We start from the raw sequence: 27834 nt of genomic DNA on the forward strand, positions 1-27834 counted from the left end.
GTGACAGAGGATGAAATGGTTGGATTGCATCACTGACTCAATGGACATAAATTTGTGCAAACTCTGGGAGATGGTGAAGGCCAGGGAAGTCTGGCGTGCTGCAGTCCATGGGGTCACAAAGAGTCGGACACAACTTAGCGACTGGGCAACATCTTACTTCCTCTATGTTAATTTAACACAGTTGCTTTGTCCTAGAAATAGACATTATAATAAGATATTACCCTTGAGAACTGTTTACTTCCAGTTACTTTATAACTGGCTGGCGTTTTCCAATCTAAGACTCCCTGTTTGGTTTTTCATATCACACTGAGTGCACACAGAGGATGCACGCATGTACTCTGCTCTGAACCAGCCTGAATCCCTCTCTGGGGTCCAGGGAGGAGACAACAAACGTGCTCTGCACCACTGCTCGATACCTGTCCCTTCATACCTACAACCAGGCAACCATTAGTTAAAACTGCACTTTAAAAACACCTTAATAGTTGGGAAAGCAGAACTTTTTAAACAAAAAATAAAGCAAGTATAGATATCCAAATAAAATGACAAAATGTGATACATGTTTAATAACAAGAAACTTTATTGAATTACAAATTTAAAAATGGCTCACTTAAAAGTGGGACTATTTTAATCTTCTTACACCCATTCTTTCAAAAATTCATGTTATTTTCCAAGTGATAAAAGGTTACTCTGTGACCTGACAAAGTAGAGGTGGGATGGCACCAGTGGCCAATTCTTACATGTGGTGTCTTCATGTGGACTTCTGGATGTTTTCTCTACTGCATCAAACTGACCTGCGGTGAGCAGTGGGGAAAGGGAGGGAGGAGGGGCATGCAAGCTGGTGCTGAAGTCTTTCCATAGTGGTTGGAGAGGGGAGATGGAGCAGGATGAGATGTGGTCCTCGTAGTTGGAGATTCAAGATGTGCTACAGCCAGTGAGATCATTCTTCCTTATTCCCAACCAAGCAGATGGCACACACTTAACTGCAAGGTCCGTCCCATAAACGTGGGCCATGTTATAGCCCACACACTCGTCTGTCCCTCAGCCTTACTCCTGTGTAACAGAGGCAGCAAGTCAGTTAGGACAGAAATGTGCTCCATCAGTCTCCATATGGAAAGACCACAGCTTAATGATCTATATAAGCCTTAAAGTCCTCAGTCAGGACAGATTTCCAAATCAAAGTCAAGTCAGGAACTGTTCACAGGAACCACACTATTTTAAAATGCTAACATCTTCCTCCCAGTGTGTCTTCCTACAAAAGGTAAAAATGGTCCAAACTTTCCACTCTTTGCCTGTCTGGGATTTATGAAAAGCATACCAAATTACGACGGTGTTCTGTAAAACTAAAATACACTACAAAGTCAAACAGGTAAATAAACAACAAACCAAACTGATTTCAACAAAGTCAAGTCATATTTCCAAAAACTAAAATCTATTAAGAACAAGTAATACACATGTACAAGAAATTACAAGAAATGAGGATCACAGTTAGTTACAAATGCAAAATAATATCTAATTATCCCAGACTTGTGAACAGAATAATTAAAATCAATTTCATATGCTAGTTCAAATATTATATACAATTTAGATAAGCTGGTCAAGTATTACTTGAATACACACCATGTCTGATAAACTTATAATTACACTGCCTCTTATCCTTTTTTAATATTTGCAGGTACATGCCAATATAGGAAAAAAAATGTAATTTCCACTTGCGTGTTAACTGAGAAGAGTAACATTCTACTGCGTATGTTTTATATTGTATAAAAGTTGTTACATTTTCTTTTAAGAAGGAAAAAAAGGTAAAAATTAACTGCCAAAAGTTTATAAAAATGAAAAAAAAAAGTTTTGAAACAGATACCATTATGTGGTCTCCCTACTGACCTGAAACTACAGAAGGCGTTTAAGGAAGGGACACTATGTCAAAACCAGAGACTAACCCAAGGGAGGCAAGTTACTTTAAAAATCTGATTTGCAGGAAAACTAGCTAGTTGACCTAGTCTTTAAAGCTAATTAATTACAAAATCCATCTTCTTAATGGTCCAGGTGTTTTGCCAATGCTTCCAACTCAACAGAACTGTCAAAAAAGAAGAAATATTTTATGAGACCTTTAAATACAGACAATGGGGTGAACCTCCTTCCCTGTTCAACACAGCATACACATGACACTGCTAAACAAACAGGCATTTTTAAAAAATATGCTGTTTTTTCCAGACATGAACAGTCACCTATATTGTGTTTGACTCTTCCAATTTAGAATTGCTAAGCATACATAAAGAAATAGTATAAAATATTTTCTTATTAAGCACTTCTCTCCTTAATTCTTAGGTTAAAAAAATTAATTCCAAATTTGAACTTCCAGAGTAAGCCACCATAGGCATCAGCTTTCTACATTACATTGAATTTTCTTAAATCCAACAGGAACTGTGTCAGCACTTTGCAGCAAACTGCCTGTATTCAATACAAACTGTGATATACCCAGTCTTCCTCCTCCTCCTGATGCTAAACAAATCCAGCAGAGCGCTGGAAAAACCGGGTTTGCCCAACAGGATTGAACAGCATGAACATCTCTCCCGTAGACCAGTTAAAGAAACTACCAGCTCCAGACAGGAGACACTGCTTCAAGCCATGAAGACACTGTCAGCACCATAACCTTCAGGCCCAAGAACAGAATCTCTGTGTGTAATGTAACAGGCACTGGCCTCACCCCTGGAACCCTGCTGGAGCCCTCCGCCCACTGTCTTTTTTGTTCACTTCTGATTTCAGGAAATGCTTTAACCTCTGTGACTGTTTTAAAGTAAGGAAAAGTCTAAGGTAAGAATAACTTGAAAAGAAGCTTGTAGAATTTTCATACACACACATAAAACTAATCACAAATAGAAAGCATTTTTGGAGTATCAACAATGACCAGGCACTTTTAAATCTATCATTTCTACTACTCAGCATGACCTGTAATGTGGGTCTTATTTATATTTGTCTGTGAGAATATCAGTTCAGCAACAGTAAGGGGCAAAGGAGCCGAAAACGTGTCTGGCTCCAAAGCCCACCTTCCTCCTGTGGGAGCCCCCAGTCACACACTCCTCGTTTCCCTACCTCTGTTTTAGGTGATGTTTCTGTGGCTCACAGAAATCACTGAAGGATGGATCATTCATGTAACATTATTTGCCTGTGTGGGGCTAATTTAGGAGAACACAGGCAACACAAAAGGCTTCGTGAGAAGCCTACCAGATCATGGCAGTGCTCATCTGGATTTCCTAGAATAAACACTGAAACCAGTGGGCTGGACTTCAATGAGGCACAGCAGTTTCTCCAGGATAAACATTTATGCAACCATACACACATGTATGTGTTCCAGAAGAACAAGCATGGGAGCGCCTGAAAGGACAGCGTGCGCACAGGATGGCGACACAGTAGCTACACCTCTAAGATCCAACCTTGACTCCTGCACCAAGACCACGCAGAGGGCAGTGTCCGAAGTCACTGCCTAGTTCTAGCAGAGTACCAAATAGTGTGATCCACAACAGACGCCAGCCCTAGCCTCCCCAGCATGGGGCAGTGTGAGCATGGGACACACGGGACAGCCCCCAGAGAAGAGCCAGTGTAACCACCCCAGGGAGAAACCACCCCACAGAGCCGGGTGAAACAGGAAACCCCCGGGAACCCTACCTTCCACCGGTTTCCACACTCGTTGCAGACGACAAACGTTGTCATGGGTTCATCAGCACTCCGCGTTTGTACCTATGGCAAAGTTGGGTGAAAAACACTGCTTTTCACAACACTACAGAAAATCCAACTTAAATTAGGATATCCTACATCAACTACAATGGTAGCACTATAAAATGTGTAACAGTCTAAAACAAGCTATTAACAAATTAGCGAAATAATAAGGAAAGAACACACATTTCTAAACAAAAGTCCTTGTCTTCTCATCTTTATCCCAGATAAGTGGGAAAATCATCTAAACTCGCACATTATACTACTGATAAATGGCTAACAAATATGAAACATTTTAATCATAAGCAGCACAGAAATACTAATTAAAAGACCTCTCAGTTTTCTTACAAATTCGCAAAAACGTAAAAATTACAAATACTTCATTCTGACAAAAACTGCCAAAACCTTTCTAAAAGTCAGACAGCAACAAGAGCCTTCAATACCCATCCTCTGTGACTGAGGAACTTGACATCTGCTCTAATATAAGACTGTAACTAGAAACACAAAGTTACTTTGATATGTTTTGAAAGAGATCTCAAGTAGAAGGATGCATTCTTAATACTAACAACAAATCCAGCTAACTGAAAATACGTTGGTGTTTGTCTTGAAACAGGAGTCGTAAGCCTCTTAGTATGAAAGTCCATCTATTAAGTCACAAACCTGGGTGTAAGTGCAGTTCTTCTTTTTACATTTGCCGCACGTGAACAAGTCTGTCTGGGTCCCGCCCGTCTTGGCCATCTGGTGCTCTCTGATGGCTTCTTTGGTCAAGTTTTTCCGCATCTCTTTGAGCTCATCACTAGCCATCTCCTATCACAAGGACAGCAATACCACCCAGTTACAGGCACCTTCTACATACATGCAGAATGCTGTTTATGCTCTAATAGTTAAACAACAACAGGATCAAAATCAACTTTTAAAATTTTGAAAGTGAAATATCATATTTTTCCTCAAAGGACTCATCAGTTTGTTTACTCTTACATTTTTCCCAAACACTCAGAAGTCTGTGTGTGAAAGCTGCATTTAATGCAATCCTATAGTGATGAGCGTATCCAGACCATGGACTCTAGTACCACACCCACCTCCTTCACCGGAAAAGGAACCAGGGGCCTCAGAGGAATGTTTGGTTCCAGTTTTGAGTCAAGGAATGCACAAGAAAGGCAGAGTATCATCCTGTGCCAGGAAGCGAAATAATAAGGAAAGAACACACATTTCTGAGCTGCCTGACCACTGTGAGCGCATCACTGGACAGAGGGGCTACGTGACAGAGCTCCATTGACCAGACAGAGGATAATTTCTTTAGCCACCATGATAAATCACTGAAAAGATCAACCCCACTGGATAAATAAAGTCACAAGTCTGTAACGACACTTAAAAAAGTAGAGCACAAACACATGCAAAAATGGCAATAAAAGCCCCCGTTGGGGGTTACTGGGGCGCCAACCACTCCTTCTGACAACTGTTAACCAAAGGGAAGAATTACACATTCACCTGCCTTTCCTATCCTAACCAATGGCCTTAAACTCAGAGCAAGTGCTCCTTTATCAAAGAAGTCTAGCTAAGAAAGGTGAAAGGACTTTCAGAATTCTAGAAATCTGTTTTGCAGTTCCTAATGACATCACCAGTTCAGGCAAGGATCATCAGTGGGTGAACAAGCAGATGAAAGGCCAGTGGAGAACCTCACAGAGAAGGGATGAGACTGTCTGTACACAAATCCCTGATAAATTTCCACACCCGAAGAGAGCAAGATACATGTCTCCTGAAGTGATGCAGTATGAAGTAAGAAGGACCACTGATGAAGCATTTGTGCAGGGAAAGTTAAACCTGTATATAATCTAAGCTACAAAACTAGCTTCCAGTTCACAGAAAAGAATGGAGACAGAAAAATTAGTGTAATGAGGAAGAAATGGGCAATTCAGTGTGAGATACCCAAGAGATAAACCAGTTTCTTCAATAGGTCAATGTCATAGAAGAAAAGGGGGCTGGAAAAGGAGACTTAACTGTGTTCATACACAGCCTTAAGAGACCAAGCTTAAGGTGACATCTAGACTTCAGATCCTGATACAAAGTAAATGTACAACCAGGAACATACAATGACTATAAACCAGGTATCAGATACACCAAGGAATCATCACTAGACTTGCTGGATGCAGTGATGCTATGAGTGTAGTTACATAAAAATGTCAGATTTTTACAGATTTCTCTGAAGGATAGAGAGGTGGAAAGATACAATGTCTAGAATTTGCTTGAAAATAATTCAGGGGAAAAGAAAGAAAAAAAAGAAGAGACAGATGATAAACAAGTGACAAATTACTTAATATATTTGAAGCTTAGGTGATGGGTAGATAATAGGACTTCATTACACTATGCTCTGTACTTTGGGAAAGTTTAAAATTATTCAAATGAGGTTTTAAAAAATGAATCTTATAAATATAGTTTTCATTAGTTATACAGAGAGACAAATTCACTTGGATGCTCAGTAAGACAGTGAAACTGTAGACACATTTCAGCTTATATCTATGAACTGCTACATCTAAAAAAGCAAACAATGAATTTCATTTTCTGCATCACTTTCTAAATAAATATAAGGATAGTCAGTAAGATGTAGCCAATCTTATAGTATTTAACCAAGAAAAGAGCTTAGAGGTTACAAAGTCTGTTTGCAATTAGAAATTTAATTCTGATTCTACATGAATCTACAATAAATAACACTTTTATTTTTTGATAATAATTTAATAAGGCAACCACTCAAAGATCACGGTACAGTTATGAAAGGGACAAAGTACTAATGCTAACAGATTCAATCACCTAAGTTCTTGTCTAGTATACTGTATATACTGTGTATAAAAGTGTACTAGGATAGCTATTACAGATGTAGTATTTATTCAGTACTTCATGATTTAAACAGACTTTACACTTGACATCATGGAATACCACCACAGAAATGTTCTATTCAAATACACTCACCTCTGCTGTCATTCTAGCAAACAAGTCAGGAGGAATGTTCCCACACAGCACGTTTTTCCTTAAATTTGGATTTTTGGCATCCTTAAGATTTGATATCCTACTTCGTACTCTATTTTTGTATTTCATGTCTGTATTCCTTATTTCTTGATAGATAGGTACTAGGCCGTTAAGGAAAAAGGTTAAATTATAAAGGTCCTAAGATCATTTTTTTCAAATTCTGCCACGATAAGAATTCCTGAAATTTCTAAGCAGTATTTCCAATTCAGATTAAATTAATAAGGCACTGTTTTCCTAATAAGGCCTGATTTCCTGATCAGTACCTGGCAAAAAATAGTGATTTTATGCTATGAATGCTATTAAACTTTCTCAATGCTTAATGCCAAGTGACACAGATTAAAAGGGTTTAAAAATGTAACTCAGGTATTCAATCTGAGTAAGAAAACTTTAGAAAAAGAGCTTGAACTCATACATGCTTTCCCTGGCCCAAATCTGCATTCCGCCAAGGATCCTAAAAGCCTCAAAAAGACCACACAGCCAGTTCGTAGTGGCCTGGAGGTTCATCTCCTTCCGGCTCAGCAAGAAGCCAGGTTAGCAGGAGGTTTTTCTCAATGGGACAGGCTCCAGCAGAGGCCCAGCCCTAGAGCAGCCACCCCTCAGCCAGGACAGGCCTGCAGTACACTGTCACCTGTCACCAGATGGTCCCTGCTGCCGGACCCATGTGCAAGACTCCCTCTCCCCAACCAGAGTTCTTTCTGAAGCAACCAGCATGAACACACAGGATGACAAGCTCAGGGGATTTCTATGCTTTGCTGAGGGCCCCCTCTCCACAAGGTGAGACCCCACTTTACACTCGCTAGCACGTGTCCATGAGACGTTACGGTCTCAATTTGCAAGGCGGAAAAATAAAAGCACTATCACCATTACGTGTCTTACTTTTGCATAAGAGGAAAACAAGAATAACATGTCACAGACAGCCTTTCCCTTTCCCACCAAAACAATCAAGACAAAAACTGTAGAATAAGATTTTCTCTTCTTTACAGGAAGAAAAAATAATCTAGTGGATTCTTGACACCATTGTGAATATACACGCAAAGGATATCTTCCTCAATCTGAGATCCCAATTCTTCCTCGTCAGCTCCAATGGCGATGTAGTCATCTAAACACAGACACAGAGCAGTGTCATGAATGAATGATTACCACACATTAAAAGAAAATTTCAGTACAGAGCCAATTAAACTGTATTCCTATTTCTTCAGCCCCACTTGCCCTGTACAAAGAATCCTTTCAGTATAGTTTCCTTAGAATCTGGTCTTCTTTGTGACTCCCTCGGCTCCTCCTCTGGATTCAGCTAGTGTCCACAGGGCTCCTGCATGGATGATGCCTTATCCCTCAGGAGTCGGGGAGTCACGCATCCAGCAGGCAACCCCTCATTTCACAACTCCAGAAATTCTGGCTGTTCCCACAGAGAGCAGAGAAACTTATGCAAAGTACTGTCTTGTCTCCTTCCCGCTTCAGACTTCCATGCGAAGAAACCATTCATTTCATCGGCCAATCACATATATGGACACACTCAAAAGACTTCTAGGCAAACATTCAAAGCGACAGAAGGAACAAAAAGAAACTAGAAAGAAACAAGAAAATATACATAAAGAGATAATAAAGGAATCAGAGTAAAGAAAAGGCAGAGTAAGAAGAAAAATAGGTCATACTAACTAGGGCTCAGGATAATAGAAAAGGATGCATTTTTAGAAGACAATAAATATATATTCCTATATATGAAACTTTAAAGCCAAATTTTACATAGGAATGAATACCTCCAGATTAAATTAAAGCTCCCATATATAAACCAAAATCTCTTTCCCACTTAAAAAAGTAGGAAATGAAATTATGAATATAAAACTTATTATATGTCACAGTAACATTTAACAACAGGACAATAATATGTATCATTAACTCTCAATCTGAGGGGGGCAGATACTGAGTTTGCAGATTAAATGTGAGGAGAAAAAGGATTGTGAAAAAGAGTTTAAATAACGACGACTCAGGGGAACATTCGCCAGAAGGAAGGAACCTACTGTTTCTGAGAATCCCCCGTAATAAGCAGAGGCCTGGATGCCTGCGCCTCACTGCTCTCAGTAACGTCCGGCACAACAGCCTCTCCCTCGGCCGGGCGGTGAGGGGCAGCGACCATCGGGGTCCCACCCAGAGGATGAAACGAGATGGACAGGGCAGCGGCGGCCTTGGTCAAGGGACTGAGCAACAACATTTACCTCCTGTTCGGAGAGCAGCAGCAAGCATCTCCCTGCACTTTAACCGCACAGAATCAGAAGTGCTCGGCGCCCGAGGGAAAGATGAGACGTACGTGTCCCGGGCATTGGTCTCGTCCTTTCTGCTACTCATGTTGCCACTGGAGCTGCTAGAATATACACACAGACACAAAAAAAAAACAAAAAGAGAAGTCAGGAAAACTCTCTTAAAGTGAGTATCATTACCATTACTCTCTAAAAACAGTAATTCTGGGCCTAAATAAATGAAATAATATTCCAGTGATTCTTAAATGGAAAAAGAAAAAACCTGCCTGTATATAGATTAAAAAGAAGTTAAAACTTTTAGTAAAGATGAGACAAGTCTTTTATTTTTTTAACTTTGATCCTCCTTTTAAATGTTAAACAATATTTTTAATACAGAAAATACATGTTACGCCTCAATACAGCACATGAAAAGACGGGATCTCAGTTAGGAGCAGAGGTGGGAGGGGAGGGCACAAAGACTATGATTGCTCTCGACCAAAGCCAGAGAGAAACGCTGGCAAACCCTGCTCCAATCAGACAATCAGTGAGGCTTATACATGAGACACCACTTTAGGATAAAAACCACATGGAGTGAGGAGTTGTGAAAATACAAACATCTCTTAATATCTCCCTAAAAACATCAATACCATTCCAACAATTAATAACTCTTCCAGTCAACCTAATCACTTCAAACACTCCTGATTTAACTTGCTATGTTAGATTCTTACTGAAATATTTTCGGACTAGTGTCAGTTAACTTTTACCACAGTAAAGATTTCCGCCAATTAGTTCTGCCAAACTAATCCTGCCTTTCACTACATGGACGTCACCTGGTGCTCCCTACCGGCAGGCAGCCCCTTGCCCTTGCCGGTAACCCAGCGGGCCTCCACACAGGGCCTGCATGGACCTGGCGGCAACTCCACAGGCCTTCTAAGGTCAGTCCTGTGTTTTCTGAAGCCTCCATGACCCCTGTCTCCCAAAACACATGAGCTTCCATGAAGTGAAATACCTTTCCTCTCTTGCTTCAGGGCTATTCTGTGACGTAACTGCAGTATCTTTTTTCTTTTCTTCAGAGTCTTTATCTGTTGATGGTCCATCTGAAAATTTATGAAATTCCTAAGTTTCAGCACTTGTTAAAACAAAACAAAAAACAGGACTACTACATGTTATCAAGCTATTTATGCAAGCAAAAAAAGAAAACAAAAACCCAATAAAATCCTAAGCTTTTAACAAGTAAATGAAGTTTACGCAAGCTATTCTATTAGCCAATGTACATGGAAAAAACACTGCACATTAAAAAAAATTAAAGTGCAAAGTATATATAACAATGTTGTTTTGATAATTTTTCATGAAGTAAAAAAATTTGAGGTGGTACTCAAAATACAAATAAATATTTCAGAGATAGTAAACAAAGAAGATTTTCATAGAATATACTTCAGGATTATGAGTTAGGCCTACTTAGCATCTCCTCTATCTTAAACAATCTGAAAACTAATACAGGTTATTAATACTAACAAAGCATAAGCTTTAAGACTTAAAGAAGTGAGTCATCAGACACGGGAAAATAAAGTACATAAAATAGGTTGGGTGAAGGCAACACTGCAAAGAAACATTCACGTTTATATCAACCAAAACAGCTGTGAAGCTGGGTTCAGTAATATTTGGCCCCTGAACTACCCCAGTTTGGTCTACTTTTTGATCCGTACACGAGTCCTAGAGCTGCATGAATAACTCAGTTCTCCACTGCCCTCTGTACAGAACATGGAAGAACATTCACCCTTGAGGCAGGACTGCCCAGGCAGCTCTAAGCTCCCACCCCAACACTCCATCCAGCTCCTGGAGGAGAAGGGGGCTTGACCGTCCCCAGATGACACTAACACGCCACTCTGGACAGGACTGACTGACGGAACACAGTCCCAAGCACAACTCCAGAACTATCATGGGAATCAGTCCTCATGACACATGTCAGTTCTCAGAGACCAACTGTATTGCCCCCTTTACTCTATAATTCCCTGGAAGGCCTAAAGATGCTATGGTATCGTGAGGAAGAAAGCATGGATCAGCGATGACATTTCAGAACAGAGCAAGGACCAAGACGTGTTCCCAAGACGGGTAGGAGGCTTCAGAAAGGTCACATGATGCATTGTGTCCGACTCTCTGCAACCCCATGGACTGTACAGCCTACCAGGCTCCTCTGTCCATAGGATCCTCCAGGCAAGAATACTGGAGTGGGTTGCCATTTCCTCCCCCAGGATCTTCCTGACCCTGAGATCAAGCCCAGGTCTCCCACACTGCAGGTGGATTCTTCACCATCTGAGCCACCAGGGACAGGTAATACAATCAGGCAGTACCGTCTAACAAGGTCCAGTGCTGGTGGGGGAGCTGTAACGCTGCCATGGTGCAGTGAGCACTAGGGTGGCCCTCTGAAAAGGCAGGGCAGTAAGAGGCAGGAACGGTCATAAAAACACTCCAACCTCTGAGCAGAGGATGGTGAGCCACGCAGCAAAGCTCGGCTCACAGGGCTCAGACCACTCCCTAGCTCAGCCAGTCAGCACCCCTCCTACTGCGCACAAACAAGGCACCTGATCTCTCAGTCCCTCGACTGTCTCAGCACAAAGTGGGGTTACAGCAGCCCCTCGACTGTCTCAGCACGAATTTGGGTTACGGCAGCCCCGAGCACGCGGGACAGCTGGGAGGACTAAGTGCACTAATACAGGCCCACACACAGTGTGTCTTAAGTATTCAGAACTGTGCTAACCAGAAGCAGTAGGAAATCTCCCAGAAATCTAGCTAACAACCTAAACGGCAATGCTTTCTGGTTTGGAATCTAATACAGGATCGTCTATTTAGTTAGTTTTCTTAAGGCTGAACTTTCTAAATTTCATAGGCTTTATAATTCTTGGTTACTAGCTTCCAAGCTCTTATATGTTATAGGTCTTTTATTATTACTGCTGCTATCTATGAAGTTTTAAAAGCTTCACTTCTTTTATTTTCTCCTCCACATGAGAATGGTAACTGCTCAGGAGATGGCTGGTTCCAGGGCTGGGACAGATGAGCCCAGCATGTTGCATGGTGCCAGAATGCAGGAAAGAGGTTAAAAAACAACAACAAAAAAGAGCAAGGAGCTTGTCAAAGAGACAGAAGCCAGTCTGCAGGGGTGCCCACTGGTCAAACCTAGGACAATGTAACTATCAAAATAAATATGAGCAGGAATGGATTATAATCCATTATATAGAACAGGAACCTATGCGTCCACATTCACAACAGAAAAAGAACTGGGAGGCAAGAAGAGGGTTCTTCTTACAGAATGAGGATGTGTGAAAACAGAAAAAGTAGAAAAACTAGAAAATCATAATTTTGCAACTGTCACTCGAAGAATGGTTTGGGCAGTAATCGGGGGATACCAAATGGGGGTGGGGGAAGGTCTGACAGGGAGCACCATAGTTTCAGGGTCTTAAAGTGATTCCCACAGAACTCCTATTAGACACGAGGAAAAATCATCAGTGATGCATTGTACACCTTGGCTGAGTCTCAGAAATAACACCGTCCTATCTCTGTACGCCACACACCCCAGAAGGACATGACACACATGCGCAGCACCCCAACTGCAGACACACAACCGGATCTAGTCAGGAGAAAATGACAGATAAAGCCCGAACAGGGAACGTGGCGGTCCTGGTTAGGCCTCAGCGCGTTCACTGCAGTGGGCCCAGATCCAGGCTCTGGCTGGGGAACTAAGAGCCTGCAACATGCACTGGGCAGGCCAAAACCAGACAAGCCCCTACACACAGCAACAGAGGGAGGGGAGGAGGGGGCATGTGTTTTCAAAAGTCAATGTCCTAAAAGACACAAAAAAGCTCAAGGATGAGGAAAAAGCTGGAAAAGTAATTACTGGGTTAACTGACAAAACTGGAACGACAGCGCGCTGCAGATTAAGGTAACTGTACCAATGCTAAATTGCCCGAATTTTCTGTATTAGGATTACGTAAGAAAATAAACTTGTTCCAAGAAAACACACACTTAAGTTTTAAAGAGTCAATAAAGAAGAGAGATCCACCTATTCTCAAGTAGTTTGGAAAAAATAAAGTGTAAGCATAAAGAGAAAAATGAGAAGAGACTATGACAAAAGAAACATGGCAAATATTAAAGATGAATGCCCTAGAAAAATGACAGGTGAATTATTTTTATTATTTTTGAAAACTTTCTCTAAGTTAGAAATAGTTTTTTTCAAAAAGTGGGACACCTTCCCCTCGGGGAAAAATTTTCTTCTTAAAGAGGCAATCCAGGGGAGGAGGGAGGTGAGAAGTATGGAGAGTAATGTGGAAACTTACACAACCATATGTAAAATAGATAGCCAATGGGAATTTGCTGTATGACTTGGGGAACTCAAACGGGGGCTCTATGACAATCTAGAAGGGTGGGATGGGGAGGGAGGGCACATGGGTCTACAGATGGCTGATTCTTATTGATGTATGACAGAAATAAAAAAAATTCTGTAAAGCAATTATCCTTCAATTAAAAAATAAAGTGGCAAAAAAAAGAAAAAAAGGCCATCCAATTATAAGTATTAAAAAAAACCAAGAAAGTTAAATCTGACTAGCTTAAAAAGCAGAACCCTCAAGGTCAGACTAAAGCCCCCTCCCAGATTATAAAGTACAGATTTCAAAACACCTATATTCACTAAAAGAAAAAAAAAATTCAACAACCCAATGTTTGAATAAACCAGATCATAAATATATATAAGGGAAGATACCTAATAACTTTTTCCAGGATTTGATGAGGGACTTTGCTAAAGATGTAACTTCTTCATCTGTGCTCTGCTTGCGAATAGCATTCACTGACATTCCAATTCTTGTGGACTGCAAGGCAATGACAAAAAAAATGTACACAAGCAATTTTATTTCAGGCAATTCGTTGTTTGATTTTCTTGTTTTCCAGATGCCTCTTCATTTTAGAACAGAAAAAACATCAACTGTATGAATTCTTTTAGCAGTAGACTGTCGACGTAAGACACACACATCAAGGGTCTCACCACCGAGATCTGCAGGCATGTTAACTCACTACTGAAGTGAGGCTGGTCAACGAGTAAGATGAAGTCAGTCTCTCTCACAAGAGAACAGAACAGAGTGTCTGTGTGTGTAGGCAAGGCAGGCGGATGCAACCATGGCTCACACACACCCACTTTGCCTCTTCACATTCTTCTGTACAGATGACTATGTGCATCACGCGCTGCACCTTATAAGGAGGACACCTAAATAAATACTACCGTCCACACGAGATTAAACACCAGCACACGATCACAGATACTAAAAATGGACTTCACAGAATACAGAAAACTTAACTTGCGGTGACATACGTGCTCAGGGGCGTGCTGGGAACGCCCATATTCATCAACCATCCCAAGATCCTTTAAAATCGAGATCATCATCCCTATTTTAAAAGATGAAGAGACTGGAAGTGTCAATAAATAACCTGGCCAGCAGCACACCATTACTAAATGGCAAAACTGGGATTTTAATCCAGGTCTGTCGCCTCCAAAATCCATGCTCTTTTCCCACACATCAACTGTCTTCAAACTGTGCTGAGAGAACATAAAGGCTCTGATGGCCAATTATGGATGATAGATAAAAAATGGTGACTTAATTAGTAAATTCAGGTTGTCAGTAGACAATCTTTCAAAATATGGTTATAGAAAGAAATAAAATAACAAAAGGAACTGTTAGTGAGATACAAAAGGGAGCCCCTGCTATAAACTTTAAAGCTGAGAAATAAATGGATCCTTAAGGTTTCCTTTTAAATTATTCAATGCACTCAACAAAGAGATGTAGGGCAGCTGTTGAAGAATCTAGAATATGTATCTGACTGGACTGTCCTGTGTTCTCTCTCGGAGAATGGAGCACAGCGGGGGGAGTTTCCACAGCAAACACAGACAGGGGATTCACCACTCTAAAACCCCAAGGTGGTTTGAGATCAGCATTTGGGGGACATTTTCCCCACAGAAAGTGATTCCTTTCTTGTAGAAGACAGTATGTTCTAAGAACTTTTCTCAGTGAAGAAAAACTGTTAGAACTTTAGAATGCTTTACAACTTGTCTAAAGCACTGCCTTCTCAGCCAGTGGGGCATGCACTTGAATGCAGAAAACCTTTCAAAAAAGCAGGCAACATTTTTCTACGATGGTAACGCAGTAGATTACTAATTTATGTTACCACCTTTAAAAAAAACAAAAACAAGTTAATAATGTTTTACACTATAAGAGGAAAATACAAAAAACTTACGTTGGTATTGAAGATGTTTCAGTTATTTTATGACAATTACCTATTCAAAAATTATGACATATGTTAGCACATACCTGTAATAGTTCCAGGGTCATGGGAATATTCTTAAGCTCCTTCAGTAAATCCAATGCTCCAGCCTATAAAATAAAATAATTTCAAACTAAGTTCTCCAGAGAGTAAAGCAAAGAGTAACCAGAGATTTAAATGTGTGTTTTCCTATCCACAATTCACTGAGAGTCATTTATTCATGTGAGGAGAATGGTATATAGAGATACAGATACACAGATGAAAGAGGAAAAGAAGAGAGAGGAAAGAGTTTTCCAAATAGGCTGCAACTCACTAGAGGATCATAAAATCCATTTATTGGGTTACAACCAGCACCTACGTGTTGTCGTGTGAAAGTTTACTTTCAGTAGTATTTGTTTATATGTCCCAACTAGAAATATGCAATGTTTCTCACTGTGGTGGTACAATACCCCCAGACTTCCATGCAGGGCAATTAGCTATGGAAGCAGGAGTGGGAGAATGGTGGTGGGGGCACCGCTTCTCTACAATTCTCACCATGCCTCTGCACCTCACAGCTCAGACTCAAGGACACTGCTGTCTACCTGGTTCTTGCAAGGTAAGAAGCAAATTTTGAAAGGAAATCCAGAAGTGAGGTCTCTGTTAAGCTCGCAGGCCCATCTTCTGCCAGGGCTCTGATTCCCATCTAGAATCAAAGGCTCCCATGCAGCTGATGACATGCGACTTAGCACTGCAGCTAAGGGGGCTGGAATTTCTTGAGAGGCAACAGTGCCACCTACAGCTTGTGGCCAACTTTCCAACGTGATACTCATTCAATCAACCACATTTCAGTTCAGTTCCGTTCAGTTCATCTAATACATTTAACTTAATCAATCATATTCCATTTAGTCTAATAGTGACTTAATATTTGGACAGATCATTATTCTACATACCACTAATAAAAAAACTACTAAACTATCATAAACTTTTCTTATCACTTCTTTTTACTTTTGCAGTTCCTTTAGACTTGGAATTTTTGTCATATTACCTTTTACATATAGAGAAATATAATCAAAACTAGCTAAGGTGGTGGTTCTAAAACTATTTTGCAGAGTTTAACACTTATGAATTGCCTATTGACTCAGATTCCATAATATCGGATTTTAGCCCACAAAAAGCTGTGTCAAAACACTAGTAACACAACATTTCACAAAAGAATCCATAAAAGAGCTCCCAGCTCTGAACCATCAGCTCTCTGCAGGCACCAGGGTGGGCTCTGGGTGTGTGAGCCTGCTGCCTTTACCAAACTGCTCTTCTCCCACTGGCTTCTCGGGGGGCCAAGAGCACCCCGCTACTCTCAGATTTCCTTCCAAGTCACTGACACCTGCTCCACGATGTCGATGCTGGGCTGGATGTTCTGTCTGTGAAAGCACATCTCAACATCCATCTGGCCAGCAACACGTGTAACTCATTCTGCTTTCTGAAATATTAAAATATGAAAACTAGGCACTCCATGAACCAGTGAAACACACCACACCCTGGGAAAACAGAAGGCCCAGAGCACGGAAGAAGCATGGAACCTCATGGTATCACCCTATTTCTTAAGTTTAAAATCAAGCAAAGGTTTCTAGCCAGATAATTCCTCCACTTAAAGTTAACAGATATGGCCCTGGAGAATAAAACAGTATTAAATTTTCTTCTGGCAACAGATACATCCTTTTAATTTAACCCAGAACCTCCTAGCTAAAAACAAGTTCAATAGAAATTATGAAACAGGTCATTATAAAGGATTTTAAGGATCTACCTCTTAGAGATTCCTCCTGACTATAAATTCTATAATTTCTTTTTATTTAGAGACAACTAAAAATTGTAAAACATTAGAGTTGTTAAAAAAATAAAACACTGACTTTAAATTTACTGTTAATCAAGAATTTTTATATGCGTGCCATTTTTGTGAGCAAGTGTCTTTAATCCTGTATCTGCAAATCCCCAAACCAAAATCCTTTAAAAACCAAAAGATTTCCCATACATTTTCAATAAACTCATTTGGCAGTAACATCTAATCTCAACAGATGTACAGAGCTATTTAGTTCTATTTATCCTACTTAATCTGTGAATGTTACATTTCACTATAGAAATGCCAATGTCTGATTACCGGGAACTGCCCAGCTCCCACTGACGATACTATGAAATATGTGATGTTTGTACTATACCAATACCTTTATAAACCTGGAAAATTTGGAATTCTGAAATACGTCAAAGACTCTGAAGTTTCTGATTACGAGACTGTTTGCCTGCACCCTTATCTACCGTAGATATCTTTCTTCTGCTCAAGTCTCTGTGGTCTTTTTGAAAAACTTCTGACCTAAGATCAATTAAAAGTGAAGAGAATCACAATTATAAGAGTCCCTTAAAAAGCAGGGTCTCCTTAGGTTTACATAAAGCTGGGTTGCATATAAAGTTGACTCTTCTAACACATCAGCAATGTGGCTTAAGGTCTAAGCTGTTTTTCAAGCAGAAGGAAGCAACAGATTTGCATTAATTTCATCACACTCTCCTTTTTCACTCGGATCTCTTTGGTGAGACTGGGGTTAGAGATATAGGCTATGGAAGGAAGGAAAAGTTAAATAACACTTATGGGATAAAAGTATGACCTTTCTCAGAATTACAGTGTGTTCTAACCAAATAAGATGTGTATTTCAATCAAGGTTCTTTAGGAAATAAACAACTATTAATATGATGATCTGGATGGGTGAAAAGGGCAAAAAAGAGACAATCATATGTTAATTCAGTGACAAAAACTTTTTTGAGGGTTACCATGTGCCAAGCACTGTATACAGTATCTCATTTCATCTTTACAATGAATCCTATGGAAGCAGGAATCCTATTATTCTCATTTTACAGATGAGAAATTAAAAGCCCAGAAAAGTTAAGAAACTTGCACAAGGTCACATGATTTACTAACCAGAAAAAGTGAGATTTACCCCATTCTGTCAAATGACACACTCCCCCTTAACAAACACCCATTTACACCACATGCCAAGTTCTCTGCTGTGCTGAGGACACAGCAATGGGCAAAACAGAAACCGTTTCTGACCTCAGGAAATCTAAAAATAAGCAGAAATCTTTGAGCCTCCACTTCAAACCCTCAATTAAACAAGAAAAACAACCAAAACCCTGAATTCAGAGAAGGTAAGTAATTTGCCCGAGGCGATACTGATGGGTACTGCAAAGGGACAAGAGCCCAGTTTCCTGGCCTTACCTCACTGCTCTGTCCATTCTACAGCCCCACCCTTGGGGCAGTTCTGCTCCTTGTGAGCTCCAGCAAACAGCACTACTAAACAGTCCCTAATCATCACCTGCTTCTAAAAGTCAAGTCTATTCGATTGCAGCATCTCCTACAGACAATGATGCAAGAGAAAGAAAGAGTCTGCCTCAACTTCCAGAGTTAAATTTAGTTCACAGTACTGGCTAAAAGATAAACAGCTACAGACTACTTTATTACACCCTTGGTACTACTACCTGTCATCAGAGAGATGTGCTTTATAAAATATGGTATGATGAGAACCCAGTATATACAAGACTGTACAAGATCCAAACAGCCTTCTGTTCAAGGAGGAGAGAAGGAGCAACACAGAACACAAAGAGCACACATGTACATGGTAGGTCTAGATTAAAATCCAGGCTCTGTCAATTCCCAACTGTCAGATCTTGGGCATGTTACTTTGCTTCTTCAAGCTTCAGCTTCTTCATGTGTAGATGAGCATATTACACTAAACTTTAGTTAAGATGATCAAATGAGGTAATGTAACACCTAAGAAGTATCAAATTAGAGTGCCTGACATATGAGAGATGGATGGTAAGATACAAAATTTATACATAAATTCAACTTTATAAAAATTAAAAGCTTTGGGGGATTCCCTGGTGGTTCAGCAGTTAAGATTCAGTGGTTTCATGGAGTGGCCTGGGTTCAGTCCATGGTTGGGTAAGTAAGATACTGCAAGTCACACAGTGCAGCCAGAAAAACAACAGTTTTTATCTTTCAGAAGACACTATTAAGAGAGTGAAACAGCAGCCCACAAAATGAGAGATAATATATGCAAACCCTATCTCTGATAAGGGTCTAGTATTCAGAATATAATGGAGAAGGCAATGGCACCCCACTCCAGTACTCTTGCCTGGAAAATCTCATGAACGGAGGGGCCTGGTGGGTTGCAGTCCATGGGGTCGCTAAGAGTCGGACGTGACTGAGAGACTCACTTTCACTTTTCACTTTCATGCATTGGAGAAGGAAGTGGCAACCCACTCCAGAGTTCTTGCCTGGAGAATCCCAGGGACGGTGAAGCCTGGTGGGCTGCCATCTATCGGGTCGCACAGAGTCGCACACAACTGAAGCAACTTAGCAGCAGCAGCAGCATTCAGAATATAAAGAACTCTCACAATTTAGTAATACAAGTATTCAATTTAAAAAATGGGTAAAGGATCTGAACAGACATTTCTCCAATATGCAAGGGCACCAAGTACTGAAAAATGTTCATCATTAGTCATCAGAAAAATGCAAATCACCACAATGAGATACCACTTTATACTCAATACGAAGGCTATAATCAAAAAGCCGTAATAACAAATACTGATGAAGATGTGGTGAAATTTGAACCCTCACGCTACTGGTGATAATGTAGAATAATAGTTCAACTTTGGAAAATCGTCTGGAAGTTCCTCCAAAGGCTACATAGACACAGTTATCAGATGACTTGGCAGTTCTACTCCTACAGAAATGCATACACCCAACAGAAATTAAAATATATGTCCACACCAAGACTTGATCAAGAATGTGCTTAGATTATTCATAATAGTAAAAAAGTGGAAAATGCCCAAATGTCCATCATACGATGAGTAAATAAACAAAATGTGATACATCCATCAGAAAAAAGGGATGCTATTCAACAACACAAAGGAACACAGTATTGACATGCTGTTAACACAGATGAACTTGGAAAACAGCAAGCGAAAAAAAATAAAAGGCCACTTATTGTATGATTCCATTTACACGAAAAGTTCAGAATAAGCAAATCAAGAGAGAAAGAATGTAGATTAGTGGTTGGGGGCAGACATAGTGACTATGTAAGAGGCTATTTAACAGATAAGTTTCCATCCGGAGTGATGAAAATGTTCTAAAATTAGATAGTGGTGATAGCTGTACAATTCTGAGAATATATTAAAAACCATTGAACTGTATACTTTAAAGGGTGAACTGTATTGTACGGCTATATAAAGCTGTTATAAAAGATTGTGTTCATATCAGTTCAGTCGCTCAGTCATGTCCAACTCTTTGCAATCCCATGAATAGCAGCACAAAGACTGGGTAGTCATTCTAAATTCTGATTTATGCTAATTAATCTAACCCTGATATGGAAACCACAGTTTGTTTTTTCCCCAACCCAGGTAAGATTAAGACTTAGAAATGTACATATTTCAGGTATCCCTGCACCTAGATTCTCTCTTTGCAATTTAATTCTACTCAGCCCTGAGCCTTCAGTGAAGAAAAAAATAAACAAATCTCAACATCACTCACATTATTAAATGTGTCCATGAACTTGAAAATTCTAAGTTCTCACTTGATTCCTCTAAGTCTAGTGATACAAATCCTTTACAAAGACAAACCAGAAGATGTTTTTCAGTTCAGTTCAGTTGCTCAGTCGTGTCCGACTCTTTGAGATCCCATGGACTGCAGCATGCCGGGCCTCCCTGTCCATCACCAACTCCCAGAGTCTACTCAAACCCATGTCCATTGAGTCAGTGATACCATCCAACCATCTCATCCTCTGTCGTCCCCTTCTCCCATCTTCAATTTTTCCCAGCATCAGGGTCTTTTCCAATGAGTCAGCTCCTCGCATCAGGTGGCCAAAGTACTGCAGTTTCAGCTTCAACATCAGTCCTTCATATCCTAGGTACTGCCAAGAGTTTTATATTCATCTAATCTTTACTAAATTGTATCCAATTTACTACCAAAAAAACATTTTAGACCCTAACAGCTAAAGTTCAGAAGAGTCAGAATTTGAACCAAGATTAGGAGACAGACTTGCTTACTGACATTAAGTCAAAATGGCAAGAAAAAGAAAATCTATGTAAAAAATTGCTAATATCTGAAAATTTAGAACTAATTCACATGATTCATCATGGCCTCAAAGTGCACCCTGTTTAAGATCAAGTGCACAGACAGGGCAACATTCTGGGCAGCACCAGGGTCAAGATATTGCGGGGATATTTAGAGAAACCTGTCTGCCCCACAACAGCAAACACCCTGGTTGCCCAATGTACCCAGACAAGGTTCAAGACCCAGATTCTAGAGAGATGCTTGGAGTGGTAGATGCTTGAACAGAGTGGTACTGTCTTTGACGCAAAACAGATTCAGATTTATATCATTTGGCCACTCTGTAGCTATTAGACTTGAGAATTCACTCAAGCGCCTAAATACTTCACTTCCTCATTTTTTTTTTAATATATATTTTAATTTATTTTTTGGCTGCACTGCACGGCATGTAGGATCTTAGATTCCCCAAAAGGGATCAAACTCATGGAGTCTCAGCCACTGAACCGACAGGGAAGCCCAATTTCCTCATTTTTAGAATAGAGATTAAGACTTAGCTCAATAAACTGTCTGAGGAATAAATCAGATAAGGTAGGTACTGAGAAGAATTCCTAGCTCAGAGTAATAGCTCAATAAATGGAAGCTGTTTTTACGATTACTTAAAAGCGACACCTATGTTTTTACTATGATAGTAAAGCACTATCTAACAACAGCACTTAAACTTCAATTCAGAGGAAAACTATTATTTTTTTAGCAAAGTTCATTTTTTCATAGTATAAAAACAGTATAAAAAATAGCTTGTAGAGAAAATCTGGGAGCCACACACACGAAAAATAAACAAATCTATCATAATCCTACAATTCCCCAGAACAGCTTCTGTTAAATTACTGAACAACTTAAAAAGCTTTCATGGGCTGCTGGTGGGCCGGGAGGTAGAGTCATTTAGACTGTTTCCCTTTCTTTATTTCATCTGCCTATTTGAATTTCTGTAACACAGACAGGAAAAGAGAGAGGAAAAAAGTAAAAGAGCCAGTCAATTTTACCTTTCTTTAAGGGCGGGGCGGGGGGGGGGCAAGTTTTTATATTGGTAAAGTTTTGTACTACCAGAAAAATAGAAGATTTGAGAAGAAAAATGAGACTTGAGGCTTATTTGTGATACTTCTCATTCTTCTGTTGACGCTTTATGTCCTTATAATTTGAGAACTGCAGATAAGCATAAACTGGTCTTCTCAATACTTGCTCACTAGGAAATACCTCATTTTTGGGAAATATCTATTACAAGGAAAGGAAACAAACACAAGCATCACTAGATGATTAAAGGATAGATTATATAGCCCAAGTCAGAGAAAACAATTATCCAACTAACAGCCTTTTCCCCTAGGCTACGCTTCTATTGTCGGAGAAGGCGATGGCACCCCACTCCAGTACTCTTGCCTGGAAAATCCCACGGACGGAGGAGCCTGGTGGGCTGCAGTCCATGGAGTCGCACAGAGTCGGACACGACTGAGCGACTTCACTTTTCACTTTCATGCACTGGAGGAGGAAATGGCAACCCACTCCAGTGTTCTTGCCTGGAGAATCCCAGGGACGGGGGAGCCTGGTGGGCTGCCGTCTATGGGGTCGCACAGAGTTGGACACAACTGAAGTGACTTAACAGCAACAGCATTCCCTATCGGAAGGACTAATGCTGAAGCTGAAACTCCTCATGCGAAGAGTTGACTCATTGGAAAAGACTCTGATGCTGGGAGGGACTGGGGGCAGGAGGAGAAGGGGACGACAGAGGATGAGATGGCTGGATGGCATCACCGACTCGATGGACATGAGTCTGAGTAAACTCTGGCAGTTGGTGATGGGCAGGGAGGCCTGGCGTGCTGCGATTCGTGGGGTTGCAAAAAGTCAGACACGACTGAGCGACTGAACTGAACTGAGGCGTTCCCCAGACAGAGAAAAAAACTTGCCAATTTAAGCAAAATAACAGAAATGTTCAGCGAATGAAATACCCAGAATTCATCACTTGCATCAGGCAATGAATGGCCTATGAAAAAACAAATAGCAAAGGCAACTGTCTAGAACAGAAAACAAACAGGAAATACTTTAAAAGTCCAAAATTGCAAATGCAGATTAACAGGCTATGAAATCACATGCTAGGCAATGCACCTGTGAAAGGAAAAGAGGAAGAGACTAAGTTTGAAGCCTGAAGAATTCGGTGTTTAAGGTTGCTTCCTGCTTTGGCATGCAGTCCAGCAGAACACTCAGCTCCTGGCTTAATCCACAGTGTACCCTTCATGGAAGCTGGGGAACTACTTGGCCTGACTTGGTTTCTTACTCTGTAAAATGGATGCAGCACAGCTGTGTCTGGAGTCCCAAAATGCCGCTGCACAGATGCTTCGTAAAGTGCTTTCTCTAAAGTGCTATACAAACCAGAGCACCCCTTTCCTCTCTCCAGTTAGTTTGAGAATTCAGTTTAGCTGAAAAAAGACGGCTTTGCAGTGAAGGACAGGGAAGCCTGGAGTGCTGAAGTCTATGGGATCACAAAGAGCGGACACGACTGAGCGACAGAACAGACAGCTCTGAAGCAAGGGACTGAAAGTGGCACAGGCAGGTGGACAGAAATGCAGAAACTGGGACATCTCATACAAACCACAAGAGAACACATCCACATAAACATGTTATCAGTGACAGAAAACGCTGCTGGCATCAACAGTAAAGCGCCCAGAGAGGCCCAGCCAGGACACTTGTGCAAACCCGCCCAGCAGCACACTCTCGTCAGGGTGTGTGCCTGAGACACAGCCCTTCTGCACTCTACTGCCTAAGGAGATCCACTTAAAAAGAAGTTTAGCAGCTTGCCAAACACACTGGCATCGTTTACCTTTTTAATTGCTAAACAAACATGGAAGACAGTTGAGATAATCCAGGGCATGTTTAGCCCTTTCCAAAAAAAAAAAAAAATGATCCGGGAATTTCACGTTTTGCTTTATCAGCTTCGTGTCTGAAACAGATCACAAACCGCTGTTCGAAGTTTTCTTGTTTTTAGCCAACGAGCCCGGAAAATGAGGACGGATTCTTTCAAACGGCGAGGGCTGTCTGTACTCTTGGGCTAAGCCAAGAGGCTCGGCCACCGTCAAGTTTATAGTGAGAATGCCTCGATGAAGTTCACCCGGCTGCACCAGCCCCAGGGGCCTCAGCGCTCAGAGCGGGCCCTCGGCCGCGGGATGGAGTTCCCCACCCCCGAAACCCTGTGCCCGGGATGTGGGACAGAGCACCCCCCGCTACCAGAACCCTCTCCCAAGAACACGGGATAGGATTCCTGCCCCGGGACCCCCTCCCCGGGACGTGGGACAGGACACCCCCCAGGACTCCACCCAGGGCCCCTTCCCCGCGATGCAGGACAGGACACCCCTCCCAAGAACGCAGGATAGGACTCCCGTCCCCTGACCCCCTCCCCAAGATGTAGGATAGGACAACCCCACTCCACCAGAACCCTCTCCCAAGAAGGCAGGATAGGACTCCCGCCCCGGGACCCCTCCCCAGGATGCGGGACAAGACACCTCCCCAGGACCTCCCTCTCCAGGGACCCCTCCCCGCGATGCGGGACAGGACACCGCTCCCAAGACACCCTCCCAAGGACGCGGGTTAGGACTCCCACGCCGGGACCCCCTCCCCGCGACGTGGGACAGAACTCGCTCCCCAGGCCTCCCCTACCAAGGACGCGGGACAGGACCCCTACCCCGGGACTTTCTCCCCAGGACGCGGGTCAGGACTCCCTCGAGGGCCCCCGCCCCAGGACGAGGCCTCGCCGGTGTCAAGCAGAGAGGGCGGGCGGCGCGGGCCGCGAACCCCGTCAGGCCGCCAGGCTCCCGCGTCCGGTCCCCGCCCGCCACCCGGCCTCGCTCCGGCCCGCGCCGCCCGCCGCGCTCACCGCGTTCTTCTTCTGCACCATCTTGTCCATCTTCTTGGCAATGCGGATCACCTCGTCCTCCATGGCTCCGGCGGGCCTGCCCCGCGCCCGGCCGTGTGGGACGGGAAGTACGCGAAGCTGGCGGGCAGCGGGCGAGTCCAGGCGTCTGCGAGGCGCCTCAGCAGGCCGTGCCCAGGCGCTTCCTCACCGACCGAGCCCGCGGCGGCGGCAGCGGCGGCGGCAGCAGAGGCGGCGGCGCTCCTCCCCCGCAGGCAGAGCCAATCGAACGGCGCGCGCGCCGAGCAGGCGTCACCAATCGACAGAGACCAGCTGGGCTACAGGCCCGACGAGCCGCAGGTCTTCGCCGGCTGTCGTGAAAGTGGGCGGGCTGCGCCGCGGAGATTCGCTCGCACGCCCTGCGGCCCCGCCCCCACCCCCCCACCGCGGTTCCCTGGTGCTCCAGTCCCCCTGGTCTGCTGGTCTTCCGTCCACGAGCCGTGGCGCCCGCAGAGACCATCCCCCGGGGTCCCCCCGGCGGCTTTGGAGGATGGGACGTGGTGAGAACCCCAGCTTTTTTCCCGCTGTCGACCGCTGCCTGGAAATTGGATTCTCCATCCCCCTCAATAGATTGTTGTAAGGATGTGGCATTGTAAGAGTTTCCTCTTTAAAGTCGTTTGTAAACGCCGTGAGGACGGGGACCCAATCTTGTTTGTTTCCTGACTCAGAATGTTGGTCGCTGTACCTTGAATATAGTAGAATAGTCGTTGACAGTAACGTTCTCATCAAGGAAATTGATGAAGGCGTCTCACCTGCTCTGAAGATAAGTGAGGAAGTTGAAATGTAAAAAGTTATGACTAACAACCCAAAACCGAGGTAGAAAATCGAAATAATCAATTCTGGAGAGTGTAGGCTCCTTCCGTAGATCTTTGCCCAGTTAATACCCTGGACTACCGTCTCTTGCTGACATATTGAGTGCAGCACTTTCACAGCATCATCTTTCAGGACTTGAAATAGCTCTACTGGAGTTCCATCACCTCCACTAGCTTTGTTCATAGCGATGCTTTCTAAGGCCCACTTGACTTCACATTCCAGGATGTCTGGCTCTAGATGAGTGATCACACCATCGTGATTATCTGGGTCGTGAAGATCTTTTTTGTACAGTTCTTCTGTGTATTCTTGCTACCTCTTCTTAATATCTTCTGCTTCTGTTAGGTCCATACCATTTCTGTCCTTTATCGAGCCCATCTTTGCATGAAATGTTCCCTTGGTATCTCTAATTTTCTTGAAGAGATCTCTAGTCTTTCCCATTCTGTTTTTTCCTCTATTTCTTTGCATTGATCGCTAAAGAAGGCTTTCTTATCTCTTCTTGCTATTCTTTGGAACTCTGCATTCAGATGCTTGTATCTTTCCTTTTCTCCTTTGCTTTTCTCCTCTCTTCTTTTCACAGCTATTTGTAAGGCCTCCCCAGACAGCCATTTTGCTTTTTTGCATTTCTTCTCCATGGGGATGGTCTAGATCCCTGTCTCCTGTACAATGTCACGAACCTCATTCCATAGTTCATCAGGCACTTTATCAGATCTAGGCCCTTAATCTATTTCTCACTTCCACTGTATAATCATAAGGAATTTGATTTAGGTCATACCTGAATGGCCTAGCAGTTTTCCCTACTTTCTTCAATTTGAGTCTGAATTTGGCGATAAGGAGTTCATGATCTGAGCCACAGTCAGCTCCTAGTCTTGTTTTGCTGCAGAGAATATAATCAGTCTGATTTTGGTGTTGACCATCTGGTGATGTCCATGTGTAGAGTCTTCTCTTGTGTTGTTGGAAGAGGGTGTTTGCTATGACCAGGGCATTTTCTTGGCAAAACTCTATTAGTCTTTGCCCTGCTTCATTCTGCATTCCAAGGCCAAATTTGCCTGTTAACTCCAGGTGTTTCTTGACTTCCTACTTTTGCATTCCAGTCCCCTATAATGAAAAGGACATCTTTTTTGGGTGTTAGTTCTAAAAGGTCAATATGCCAGCAAATTTGGAAAACTCAGCAGTGGCCACAGGACTGGAAAAGGTCAGTTTTCATTCCAGTCCCAAAGAAAGGCAATGCCAAAGAATGCTCTAACTACCGCACAATTGCACTCATCTCACACGCTAGTAAAGGAATGCTCAAAATTCTCCAAGCCAGGCTTCAGCAATACGTGAACCGTGAACTTCCTGATGTTCAAGCTGGTTTTAGAAAAGGCAGAAGAAAGAGATCAAATTGCCAACATCCTCTGGATCATGGAAAAAGCAAGAGAGTTCCAGAAAAACATCTATTTCTGCTTTATTGACTATACCAAAGCCTTTGACTGTGTGGATCACAATAAACTGTGGAAAATTCTTCAAGAGATGGGAATACCAGACCACCTGACCTGCCTCTTGAGAAATCTGTATGCAGGCCAGGAAGCAACAGTTAGAACTGGACATGGAACAACAGACTGGTTCCAAATAGGAAAAGGAGTACATCAAGGCTGTATATTGTCACCCTGCTTATTTAACTTATATGCAGAGTACATCATGAGAAACGCTGGACTGGAAGAAACCCAAGCTGGAATCAAGATTGCCAAGAG

The 27834-nt window shown here is 42.2% G+C and overlaps 1 protein-coding gene across 4 annotated transcripts; it reads right to left on the reverse strand.

Moving 5' to 3' along the window:
- Positions 1-559: 559 nt before the first annotated feature.
- TCEA1 (transcription elongation factor A1) lies at positions 560-25609 on the reverse strand. 4 transcript variants are annotated; one of them, XM_070292510.1, is made up of 10 exons: positions 25256-25609; positions 15317-15379; positions 13720-13825; positions 9976-10063; positions 8946-9088; positions 7775-7831; positions 6676-6830; positions 4372-4518; positions 3664-3735; positions 560-2074 (listed from the first exon to the last, which is right to left on the reverse strand). In XM_070292510.1, exons 1-10 carry the CDS (start codon positions 25316-25318, stop codon positions 2066-2068), a joined length of 903 nt encoding a protein of 300 aa, XP_070148611.1. In that variant the 5' UTR covers positions 25319-25609; the 3' UTR covers positions 560-2065. The 4 variants fall into 4 exon arrangements, with proteins under 4 accessions (XP_070148611.1, XP_069456131.1, XP_070148610.1 ...); XM_069600030.1 differs by having other exon boundaries at positions 8946-9091; XM_070292509.1 differs by lacking the exon at positions 560-2074 and having other exon boundaries at positions 3398-3735.
- Positions 25610-27834: the final 2225 nt, after the last annotated feature.

This window comes from Ovis canadensis, chromosome 9 (genome assembly GCF_042477335.2).
Source record: "Ovis canadensis isolate MfBH-ARS-UI-01 breed Bighorn chromosome 9, ARS-UI_OviCan_v2, whole genome shotgun sequence".
Taxonomy (NCBI): Eukaryota; Metazoa; Chordata; class Mammalia; order Artiodactyla; family Bovidae; genus Ovis; species Ovis canadensis.